This window comes from Falco naumanni, chromosome 12 (assembly GCF_017639655.2).
Source record: "Falco naumanni isolate bFalNau1 chromosome 12, bFalNau1.pat, whole genome shotgun sequence".
Lineage (NCBI taxonomy): Eukaryota > Metazoa > Chordata > Aves > Falconiformes > Falconidae > Falco > Falco naumanni.
In genome coordinates, this window is record NC_054065.1 from 17,798,145 (window position 1) to 17,811,018 (window position 12,874).

A 12,874-nucleotide genomic window follows, 5' to 3' on the forward strand; every position below is an offset into this window, starting at 1 on the left:
TCAGTAAGGATTGTAGTTTTACTATGATGGATATAAGATGCACTTCTGTCAGGCACACTTCTGTCAAAGATGGTCAGGTCATGACAGAAGCCAGTCCTTCTGGCTTCTGAAGATGGTGTTCTCTGGCGAATTCAGGAAAGATGGTGTGGCTTGTCCAAGATTAAACTAGATCTTGGCAGACTAAATCTCAGTTCCAGTTCCCGTGCTGCACCTAACACCTGATTAGAAGAGTGCTTTCCTGCTCTGCTGTTCTCCAATTTGTTGAGATGAGTGGAGGCAAGGGCTGTAGGTCAGTCTCTTCTGAAGGAGAGCCCAAATAAAGTCTTTCCAGGGTAATTTTATTTGCTCTTTTAAATAGCAGTTCTGCTGCGTATGTTTGTATCTTTTCTTCCATGCAAAATACACTTCACATTACTCAATGTCTGGCTTGGCATTTTGCTGCCAGACAGAGATGTCACTTGGGAAAATGATGTCTGGTATCAAGTCTTCCTAGGTGTTAATTGAAATGTTGAACCAGTTTGTAACAGTCAACGCTTAATACTCTTTCAATGCCTTTTTTGGCAGGATGTATCTTTGCCTGTTGCTCCTGCAGAAGATAATAGAATACAACTTCTAAAACCGAAGGAAGAAGATGTAGGCACTAAACCAGAAACTTTACATCAAAAGCCAGTAGTGCCTAAAAAAACGCAAATAAATTCGTTCCAAGGGAAGAATGTAAAGAGTTTAGAAAGTGATGAAAAACCCTCAACAAGTGTTCCTATAGTGGGAAATCAAGTGAAACATGAGAAATCTGAGGATTTGGCATTTGATGAACCACCTTTTAAAAAGATTAAGTCAACTACATGTCCTGAAGGAAGGCCAGTTAAAAATCTAGGAGGCAACAAAGTAAAAGAAGAATTTGAAATGAACTGGGATATTGTACAGGTATGAGACCTTTTCCTTTTCTTGAGGTATCAACAAAACAATTTCCTGCGTAATTAGCACTTAGAATCTTAACATACAATTTCAGTCCTCTTGGCATCAGTTGGAGTGTCAAAGACATGGTCTTGTTAGTAGTCATTTAAACTCTGCTTAAATTGTCATAATACATGCATAAATATTATTATTGGTTAGTAACTGTTAAAACTTAAAATTTGAACATTATTCTAATATCTGTGATTTTGATAGTCCTTAGTATATAAATCTTGCATGTAACAGTTTACACACTTCTCTACCAGCACGCGTGGTTTTTCCGTGGATAGGCTCAACTGAAACTTCTGCAGGAAGGGATGCTGAAAGATTTGGGATGCCTGTGCACAGTTTCAGAATTTAAGAGATAGTTAGTGTGGATCATTTCATTGTAGAGACTCATTTAAGAGTGTATATCAATTTACAGTTTTATCAAGGAGGAGATTGCTTATTGAATAACAGTGACCTCAAGGGAAGTATCTTTGTTGTTGTAGGATGTTAACTTTGAAGCTGTTCCAGTGAAGAAGACAGTTTTGGGATAGCTCCTGTTCTGGAGACTAGGTGTGATTGTGGAAGACTAGTATGAGCAGAATGAGAATAGATTGGACACATTCTAGTCATTATCCTTAGTACTGCCTGGTACTTATATTGAAAGGTGTAATATTTTGTTTTTGAGTCTTCAAAAATATTCCTGGAAATGGGGATGGAGATTTTGATCTTTATATATTGCTGCTGTAAAAGCAGTGAATATGATTGTGCAGGAGTTGTTATATTTTTAGACTTCAGAATAAAACTTTTGAAAGGCTTTTATATCAGCCATCTATGCAAGTAACTGTAGCAACGTACAAACAAACAGTGATAGTTGCAGTGTTACTAAGCTAAGGTACTTGTAGTTTGTTCTCCATTCCATATTGATACACTATAACTAAAGCCCAATTTGTACAAAATCATGTTTAACTTTGTGAGGCTTGGTTCATCTTGAAACCTTTAGTAGTATCATGCTAGTTTCCAAATACTGGTTGAGTTGGATTTGGATCACCTCTGGATTTGTGTTTTTTGGTTTTGTTTAACCATGAGATATGTCACTGTTTGTTTAAAAAAAAAAAAAAAAAAAAAAAAAAAGCTCCAATTTTTCTGAGTTGCTGTGTATTTTGTTTCTTTCTGGTATATTTTTTATTGTTTTTTCTGTTCCCAAGAGGCACTTCTTTCTGCATTGTTTTTCTGTAGTTTCAAGTTTCTGGAAACGTCGGTTGCTATATGTCTTTCTGAAGTACTGAGTGTGGTGGCTGGATGCATGGGAAGCCTGGCATCATGTTTTAGGGAGGACAGTAGTCCCTGTTGGCTAGCATAATATTCTAGGAGTGGTTTCGAATGTTGAATGAGGGGCTGTTTAAAGCAATCTATCATGTTTCTTAAATGTCTTAAATGGTGGGTTTTATTGCTTTAGTTTTGTTGTTTGTTTCTTTTGACAGGTCTTGTCAGAAATAACAAATGTTGAACCATGGGTATGTGCAAACTTAATTCGCCTTTTTCAAGAAGAAAATACAATTCCTTTTATTGCTCGGTATCGGAAGGAGCTCATCAATAATCTGGAGGCCGATGCCTTGCGAGAAGTGCAGCAAACACTGGAAGAGCTGCGGTAAGTAAGTTAATACAGGGAGGTGTCTGGGGAGATAAGTAACAACTGGCTGCTGCTTTTGTGTCACTTATTTTGGTACTTTGTACACACTACAATTATAAAGGAACTTCAAAAGAAAAAAAGTTGAAAACTGAGGTAATTGTCATAGAAACATTTAGGTTGGAAGGGACCTTAGAGGTCATAGAGTCCAAACGTTCATCTAGCACTGCCGAGTCTACCACTAAACCATGTCCCTAAGCACCACATCTACACATCTTTTAAATACTTCTAGGAATGGTGACTTAACCGCATCCCTGGGCAGCCTGTTCCAATGCTTTAAGTGAAGAAATCTTTCCTAATATCCAATCTAAACCTCCTCTGGTGCAGCTTGAGGCCATTTCCATATTGACCCTTCTATTCCTTTCAGAAGGGAGTCTTCTGTGACAATGACCCATCTTTTAGTTTACTAAAACTGCAGAGAAACTAACTCTTACCAAAAGAGTAGTTTATAGGTTCTGGAGGTACATAGCCTGGTTAAATGTAAGATGTACCCTTAGAAAAAAGATCACTAAGAATCCCTTGGCTTCTTACTTGGAGAGCAGCAAAGTCTCTAGTGAAGAGCACTACTTGAGGCTGTAATGTACCAGGAGGGCAGGCTAAACTATCCCAGGCCACTGCAGCAAAGAAATGATCAGTAAAGCCTACTGCACCAGTAGATGAGACTGCTCTCATTCCTCCCCTCTTTTGGATGGCTGTGTTCTTGAGATGGCAAGGGAGCAGACTTGCCAGCTGTTCTGTCAACAAGGTGTCTTCCTCCTTGTACTCCCCACTATACCCTAGCAAGAGATTCTTTCCAAAGAGGGGAACTGGCCTGAGAGAGTTCTTGTCTGAACAAGGAATTTAAATCATAACAAAACACCTCTGCTGCTTGCATTGCCCAGGTATCATATTGTAGGTTTAAGAGTTTAAAATCTAGTACTCTAGACCTGGTGCTGCAGAACTATCTTGATAAGAATTACAGCTGTAAGTGCTCATAAGCATGGATTTAATTTAAGGGCTTTTTATTTGGCTTCCAGGTCAAATGTAAAAAAGGTATATAGCAGTAATGAGTATCAGTATTTGATGATTTTTGTTGAAGCTACCACAGGATATTTTGATGCAGTTTTGAACTAATGGGAGAAAGAGAGTAATAGTTAGAAACTCTTTTGGATTATCAGACTTGGTTTGTTGGGGATTAGCAGGAGATACAATCTTCAGGTTTTTCAGAGAGCTTCAGCAGTCTAATAAACAAGTTCAAAATCAATAGCCTTTTTAATCTACTGTGAAATGTGACTGTTAATACCAATCTCTTGCATTTTAGTACTGTTGCGAAGAAGACACATACAATGATACAGAAGCTGAAGAAAGAAGGGAAGTTATCCGGATGCCTTTTAACAGCACTATTAAATTGCAGAACTTTGGAAGAATTAGATCATGTGGTCAGTTCATTAGTCTTTTTCAGCTCATCCTTAGCTTAAATATAATCTTGAGTAACTAAATGGTGCATAATGGAAAGTACATAGCATGACTGAAGTACTTCCTTGCCTTTTAATAACGGTGTTTTTTGTTTGTTTTAAGTCTGCACCTTATAAAACTGGGAGTAAAGGCACCAAAGCCCAGAGGGCCAAGCAGCTGGGATTAGAACCTGCTGCTCTCTCCCTCTTGCAGAATCCAATGGAACTCAATCTCTTTTCTTACGTTAGACCCAATACCAAAGGTAAGTGCTTTGCTTCTATGAGCAGTAATGTCCTAAATGTCTGAAAATATTTTGAAAGAGGAATTACTCTTATTTGTTCTGATGTTGCTGAAAGTTATGCAACTGTTTTAAATTCAGCAGTTCTTTTAGCAACATGTGTTAAGAGTTTACATTTAATGCCATGGTTCTCCAACCTTTCCTGTCTTTTTGTATTGTAAATAGTAATAATTCTGGTATACAAGGGACAGAAATCTGGAGTCATTATAGTTGACATCTGGATTTGCTGGTAAGAGAGAGGGAACTGCTCAGCGCACTTGAGACCTCTCCATGGTTCTACTCTTCCTTAAACTGTTTATTGAAGATTCAGTGCTGGTTTTTGATAATGAGGCTTATTATGCTCATACTCTGTACTCAAGTATATGTCACCCATCAAAGCATATCTTGCTAAAACCTGACCTTGGCGATTGGCTGAGTTTTTCTTGCTGAATGACAGTAGAGATTGGAGATGTAATCTCTGAAACTTGAGCAGAACTTTAACAATATGATTGTCACATAGAGACTACAGAACTGTGTTTCTTAGCGAGTGCAGTTATGGGTGAATCTGTAGGGGGCAACCTCTGACAATAAAATATGAAGATTGCCGCAACCTTCTGTATGATGTTAAAATAGAGACATACTTTTATTCTTCCCTGCCCCAACATTTACTTTTTGAATTCTAACATAAAGGTATCAAACCTCCTTAGTGAGGCTCACTCTTACTCTTCCCACTTCAGTTGTTCTTTTATTTCATTTAAATATTGTTTATAAATTGATCCTAACTTGGCATTGATAATCAGTTACAAACTATTCTGATTGTTTAATTACTGTGTGTTAGCATATGCCATTACTTCATACAGGAGTATATTGCAACCACAAATCTGACTATTCTGGCAGAGTCTAAAGAGCCAAAAGAAAATCTTCACAGTGAAAGTTCAAATAAACTATTTTGGGTGCATTCAGAAGGAAGTGCTGCTTGTTGCAGCATAAACATAGGTTTTGAAAATCAGTACACCTATTTTCAATTTTGTGCTAAAAATAATGTTGCTTAAGTTTATATAATGGTTTGTATTTGAAAGGCTCATCAGAAATTATGAACTGGGTCACTTTTATCAACTTGGGACCCCGTTTGACAACCTATATACAGCCTGAGATCAGAGTGAATTTTTTTTAGAGGGATGAGGCATTTTCTGTGCAGAATGTTTTCATGAAATCTTAATATTCAGTTCTTCTAAATTTTCAATGTTTTTAAACTTATACTAAAAATGAACTGAAATAGAACCAGGAGTTCATGTTTCAAAGTTAAGGAAGCAGGCAAAGAAAACTTTGTTCTTCCTTTTGAAGGTATGCATGGTCAAATAATTCTCGAATTAAACAAGCATATGGTGTTTTTGTAATGGACACAGTAAAATGTCCATGTGAGTGATGCTTATTGAATGGGAACTGTTGGATTATTTCTTTAATCCTGACTGGTTTTGGCCTATTTTGTCTCATTCTCTGCTAGAATTAAAATAGTGTTGCCATGTACACTTCTGGTACTTGAGTGTCCTAATTCGTATTCAGCATAACACATGTCTTGTAAGTCCCTTAGCTTTGTATTCTGGCATGAATATTACTTTTACCGTAAGAAACACAAACTCATAGATGTAAGGATCCAAATTCCATTTCTGTTCAATTCAGGCATGTAATAACACTTTTTTTATCGTCACATTGTTTTTCTTTCTGGCAGGAAAGTTTAGCTTCCCCTTCTTAAAAATGGGCTAAGTTGTTATTTTTTTTATATGATGTGTAACTCTATAGCCCAACCAGAAGCTGGATTCTGGATTCATTACAAATAATATAATTATTAGGGCTATGCATTTCTTTTAAAATGGTGTTAATAAAGCTCTTTTGAGATGGTAGTTCATCAGACAACGGAGTGAAAAATAATCTGTATTGAAGGACACAGTTAATGCTGCATCTGCCAACTCTAGGATTCTTGCTTTGTGCTCTGAAACATTTGTTACTGACCATTGCTAGAAACAGGGTTAGATATATTGATGTAAAATACATGATGTCAGTTTAATTTCATTACCATGATTCTGGTCCAGTTCAACCACTGTTCTAAGGAGAATGCTGTGCCATTTCTTCCAGTCTTTTGAAGTGAGGATGGTTCTGTGTGTTGTAAAGCTGGATGATTCTGTTACCAGATGTCTAGAATACTTTGTCTATGGAGACATTTTATAATTTCATTGTTTGAACAGTGTTTTGTGGGAGAGAATGAAGGTACTGTGATCTCAGAAGTGTCACTGTGCAAACTCCTGATACAAACCAGTGGAAATACAAAACCTGTTACACAGAGAAAAGAGGATTGCCTGCAAAGATTTTAGGCAGTTTCCATATCGGTAGCAAAATGTGTAGACTTCTGCTGCAATTACTCATTTTATTACAACCTCAAAAAATTATATTTGAATAGTCAGTTTTACAATTGTAAATAGTTTGTTTGCATCCTAAATGTCAGGATCTGTTAGCATCAAAGTAAAAAAAAAAAAATTATGTTTCTCTTATTTTAATGTAATTTTGACTTACAATACTGCATTGGTCATTTTAGGCTCATTAAAAATATAATTGTTTCAGGTGTTTTAGAAAGGAAACTTAGTTAATAAGATTAGAATGATTTAGAGTTCTTCACTGAAACTTCTACAAATCAGTTGGATATCTTGCATCAGTTTTCTTTCAGCTTGTATATCTTTTCTCAGTGCATGTGTAAAGTAACTTTTCATGCTAGTTTTTTTACAATTATTAACTGTTTTTTCTTCTAAGGACTTTCAACTATCCAGGAAGTAGAGGCCGGAGTACAGCATATTTTAGCTGACATGTTTGCTAAAGATAAAGTTACACTGGATTTTATCAGGCAATTGTAAGTTTGACTCTTACTGCCTAAACTTTCCTGGTTGCATGGTAAGATTCAGTCTCCCAGTGTGCAGATACGTAACTGCCTTTTTTTCTTTTTTTTTTTTTACTTAGTGATATGAAAATAGTGTTACTGTGAAATTGATTTAGGTCCATTCCTTCACTTGTGTTGGAGGTACACTCATTAGTCTTTCTGCCTTTCTGGTTATCAGTGGAGGAGAGATCTGCTGTGACCATGGCATGACACTGACTCCCAAAGACTGAAAAATTCGCTGGGGCTCTGCTCCATATAGACTTGATCGCCCTTGCAGTTAGTGACCTGTAAGAGAAAGCTTTCTCTCCTTGCACTTCCTTCAAGCTATAAGTTTTCAGAGGTGCATCTGCTTAAGCTATTGCTCCAATATTTATGACTTGACACCAGTCGAATTCATTAGCGCGCAGTAGTGGTTAATTTTAGCATTGGTAGTCAATAAGGCAAACCAACACGACTTTTTAAAGAAGGAGTTACTGATCCTTTGTATTAGCTGAATCTAAGTTTTCTTATATTACATGACTTCAAGGTTGTCATGTCTGGGGGCTTGGTGTGACAGGGTGATAGTTGCTTGTTAGTTTGGGTTTTTATTTCCTCTGCTGTGTACCATCTGTGACAGAGAACAGGGTTATCAAAGAACAGGTGCTGCCTTAGGAGCATGCAGTGTTGGTTTGAATCTTCTCAGTTCTGTTTCATTGACCCTCGTTTGCTGTTTATCATGAGTAATGGCTAACTTCATCAAAAGGCTAGAGCACAGTGGTGTGATAATTTCAATGGAGGGGTAGTTTTGTAAAGGACGTACTATCACGTTCATTCCTTTGACCACTAGAAGGTCCTTAATTGGATACACAGTGCTAAGGTATGTTGTATGTATAATAATCATGAGGAGCGTTCAGGAAGCTTTCTGTTTGGGAACCCTGTGACTCCTAAAAATAATGAAAACTTTTATGGGTGTTAAGTGTGCAAAGCAAGAAGTTAATTCTGAGGCTGGGTAGATTCAAGAGAGATGTTGTATTTGTTGAAAATGGATAACTACTATAACTTTTTTGCAACTTCCCAATTTTTTTTGTGTGAAGTTGAACCAATAACTGACCAAGCAAGTGCAGATGCTGGCTTTTGAGTATCCATTCCCTTCAGGAGAAGGGCCATCTGCAGCTTTTACTGAGGTCTGATTGAATTTCTTCTCTTGGTATGTTCCAATCAATATATGTTATGTCAGTCTCAGCATTAAGATATGTAATACAGTTTTGCAGGTAATTAGTGTAAGTTGTAACTGAGCAGACTCCAAACTTCATTTTTATTTAATAAAAGCACTAATGACTTGGTAGAAGTTTTATGCTAAAATACTTATTAACATTTGTTTCTTTTATCCAGATGTCAGCAAAGGTACATTTGTATCCAGTCAGCCTTGGCAAAAATGTCATCCAAAAGTGGAAATGAAAAAGATATTGATAAATTCCAACTGTACCATGAATTTTCTTGTAATATAAAGAACATTCAGCATCATCAGGTACAGCTACAAATTTGTATTTTTTTTCTTAGGATTTTAAATATAGCTTTTGGATTTTGTTGCTTAAAACTGATTCTAAAGATACTTGATTTTGCTTTTCAGTTAAAGGTAATAGAGACTTTCAAATTCTTGAAAAGCAGGACTAAACTGTTAATCTCCATATTAAGAAACTGAGCAAAGGACTGCTTATTTTGTATGTCCATTGTCTATTTAATTCTCATTAAACAAATATATATAATGATTTATGTATCTGAGATTTCAATACTGGTGTGATTTATTTTCAGCATGTGTCATGTCTTCCCTTCCTGCCCCTAATGACAAGTGCATAGCAAGTGTTACTGGGAGGGGGATAAAGGCTAAGTGATAATTTATGGTCTCTAGAGGTGAGACTGGGATAGTGGTTGCATACTAGTGGAAGCTATTTGGTTGGAGTGTATTTGAAGCAAACTTGGATAAACTTGTTGTTTGTTTCTTTTGGATATTTGCTGCAGCACTGAGAGTGCACTGAGCCATTTGGCACCAAACCTGTCAGGTGAAACTGGTGAGAAGTATCAGGGAAGGATCCAGAAAAATGAAATTGAAGGTGACCTACAAAAGCAGCTCAGGGGAACATCCCAAAGGGGGTTGTCTTGCAAGTAATTAATATTACCTGCTGTGAAGTGTCTTTGGTTATCCTAAGCCCTAAGCCTAGACCTCTATGGCATTTTTGTCTCCCCTCTGTGTTTTGATGATTAAATAAGGAAAGAAAGTTTTCTTTACCTGCTATTTCTTTCTTAAGCTTAAACCCTAGTATTGTACTTCCAAAAGTCTTTCTCATAAAATCTAATTTCCCTTATTACCTGACCTTACTAGCCCACTGATGCAATTTACCATTTTTTTCTCTCTTGTTTTCTTGGGTTATAACCACCCTTTTTAATACCTAAAAGTCTTTAGTTTCTCCTTCACCTAAGACTTTGGAGAAATACTTTCCTGCATTCAAAAATCTGGTTAAAAATGTGTTCTTGAACGTGTTTTGGGAGAGGTGTGGATGTCTTCAAGTGAAGAAATTCTATGGTCTGGCTCAGGATTTTTAGAAGCAGCTTATACCTAAAAAAGATACAGGCAAGCCTGAAGCTCAGAGGTATTTATAACGTTTACTAATCCCTCAGGACTGCAGGTTAAATAGCTGTGTTTGAAGAACACTTGCAGAATTCACTGTTTTGAACACCTTCTCTACTCCTTGTGTGACTGTACACAGACAAGTGTTCTCAATGTGTTTAGCTAGAGGAAGAAGTAGAGATCAGCTTTAAATAATCTCTGCAGAGTTGCAAATAAAGGATTCCCTAAAATTCTGCACTGAAAGGGGTCATTGTCTGACTATGGAAGTGCTAGTATTCTTAAAGGTCTGTGTAAAACCCTAACTCTGGTCTAGATTACACGTAGGTGAAGGGGACGGGCAGTAGACTACCCTGTTACCTATAAGACAATAAGCTGTATCTTTATGACCAAAACATTTGTAGCTATGAGCATATCTTGCAGCCTGTGTTACAATGAGTTAAAATGGTGTGCACTAAGCTGCAGCTTGGTTCTGCAGCTGGCGTTGCACATGCTGTAGTTCTGGGGTTTACTTTCTGTGCCATTGTTACTTTGGGTGTTTAGACATGCCATGAAATAATCGGGACTGGCGTGGAGTCAGGTTGTATGACTGAAAAAGTTAAAATACTGAACCTGAAATGAGAAAAAACCCTTGTTTAAAAAGCCTGACTCCAGATTTTGACATGGTCAGATACCTGTGGGTGTTTCCAGCTGGAACATTTTGCTGTTGGGAGGTTCAGACACAGTTCTTTCCTTTTGGCAACAAGGAGAACCTGACTGGACTCTCTTAGGATGTAGTTGGGTAGCTATACCAGCACTGTTGTAATCAAGGGAAAAAGTCTTTCAAGAGTTTATTTGAATTTTTGACTAATTGTAAATGGTTCCGTGTTTGTGTACTCCTTGGGGTTGCTTTTCTCTATTTGGAGATGACTAAACTGGTGGGAGGAAAAGAATCCATGAATAAAGTATAATGTTTGAGGCAAGTGCTCTATTTTGAATCTCATACTTAAAAAGGAACTGGAAATTAAAGTCCTTGGCAAAATATATGGAACTTACTCTGTGAGTCTGTCTGCAACATAGAAGAGGGTTGTGCAAAATGAAGAATGTTGTATTTGTCTGATAAACAGACTAAGGTTTGATGAATCTTGTGACTAGATCAATTATTCTTGCTTTTTCTGAAAAATGTATGTTGTTTTTATTAATGCTTCCCCTGGATCTGTTCCAGTTGTACATAGAAACAGTTGAGTGTTTTTTCCAGAACTGAAAGATTTCTTTCTCTAGAACAGCCAGATTTTAACCTGTCACTTTAAAATACCCAAACAAACAAAAAAAACCCCAAAATACAAAAACCAACCAACAAAAAAATTTACCTTTATTATTTTAGAGGGAGAAATGGACTAATTACTTTCTTAATTCAGCATTTCTTGGATGATAATTCTTCTCTGAATGCATGTCACTCAGAATAGGCAGATTGTTTAAGAATAAAAATGTAAATAATATTAGCGACTGCAGTACAGCTGGTTTAAGTTCAGGTGACTGACACATACTGCAGACAAGAGTGCCAGGAAACAAAACATGATGCAAATATTGACCCCGCTAACAGCATGCTGAATGATGACATTATAATTATATCAGATACGTTCTCTGTCGTGAGCATAATCTTGATTTCATTTTAGCTTGACATTTTAACTTTCTCTCTTTTTAAAAAAAATAATATCAGAATAAATGTGAAAGCACTTGATTTGTTAAAATGTGTCTTTCTAATCTCTACATGAAAACATTTGCTTTGGCAGTCAAGGTACCAGATACTATAATATTTCACATGCAATCTTTATTATTAGCTTTGTTGTTCAATGATATGTCAGGCCTGGTATGTCACAGGAGCAGTAAGGCTGAGGAATATAAATTGGTACTATGTCCTGGAGTCATTTTAAACCATTGTATTTAACATATGTGACATGTCTGAGTTAGCTAGTGATTGAATTAAAGTTCATGATTGACACAGAATGCTCTGTTGTGACAGTGCTCAGGGCCTGCTACATACAGCAACATGTGTAGTCATACAGGAATGTCAACTTCTAGCAGGTTTTTTTTGGTTTGTTTGTTTTTTCTACTTCAAAGTATTTTGGAGGGGAAAATGAAATCTGAAAACGTGGTGGCTTTTATCTGTAGCTGCTTCTAACTGTTACTCTGTTTCTAAAATCCATTGGCCAGTGAGTTTTCTCTAATCTTCTAAGGCCTGCTTCAGGTGAACATTCAACGTCTTCATAATGAGATTAGACTAGTAGATACCCACCGGTATCATCCAGAATCCACCACTTGCACTGTGATTCTGGTTGTGAATGTAGAGCCACAGACTTCCATTTAAAATCGAAGTCTGTACGCAGATAGCATGTGTGCAACCAGATTTAGCTTTAGATCGTGAATATGCAGTTGTGTACACAAGACTTTGCCAGAAATATGTGCATATGTTTTAAGACTGGATTGTTAATATTAATGTAAAGAGTGTATACAATATTTTCAGCTATTTATGAGTTAGGCATGAATAACCCTAAATTCATTCTCTTTCAAACTAACTGATTACCTTTTTGTCACAAGTTCTGACTCCTAATTAATTTTAAATATGGCTTGATCTCGGGAAGAAAAATGAAGCCTAAAGCATAGGACTAATTTTTTCCCTTTCTGATCTCTGATTCTGATTGGAATCACTTTTCAGTTCATTTCTTGAGTTTGAATTTGGGTTATTAAACAAGATTATTCCATCAAATAATTTTATGCTGACTTGTATTATAAGTGTGTTTAAAATAAACTGGATCTTCAGATTGCAGACTCCAGGAAAAAATGTATGATTTGTTATGCCATGGCACGATTTAATCTGTGTTTAAATTGTGGATTTTATCTGTATGTGCTAGTACTTTGTGAACTGATTTACTGTACCACCATCATGATTTTCTACAGAATGTCAAGCAAGTGCGTACACAAATGTTGATAAGTTTATCTTTTGGATATTCTGTGTGTCATCTGTCTCTG

The 12,874-nt window shown here is 36.6% G+C and overlaps 1 protein-coding gene across 4 annotated transcripts in view; it reads left to right on the forward strand.

The window, feature by feature from the left end:
* The window catches only part of SRBD1 (S1 RNA binding domain 1), a 128,896-nt gene that overhangs the window by 8,835 nt on the left and 107,187 nt on the right, over window positions 1-12,874 (forward strand). For 3 of the 4 annotated variants that reach the window (XM_040611970.1, XM_040611972.1, XM_040611971.1), the window contains exons 6-11: window positions 565-924; window positions 2,421-2,587; window positions 3,927-4,044; window positions 4,184-4,322; window positions 7,140-7,236; window positions 8,635-8,770. In XM_040611970.1, the coding sequence (XP_040467904.1) occupies window positions 565-924; window positions 2,421-2,587; window positions 3,927-4,044; window positions 4,184-4,322; window positions 7,140-7,236; window positions 8,635-8,770 (1,017 nt within the window). The remainder of the gene's footprint in view (window positions 1-564; window positions 925-2,420; window positions 2,588-3,926; window positions 4,045-4,183; window positions 4,323-7,139; window positions 7,237-8,634; window positions 8,771-12,874) is intronic. The other variant, XM_040611973.1, reaches the window with a different exon arrangement.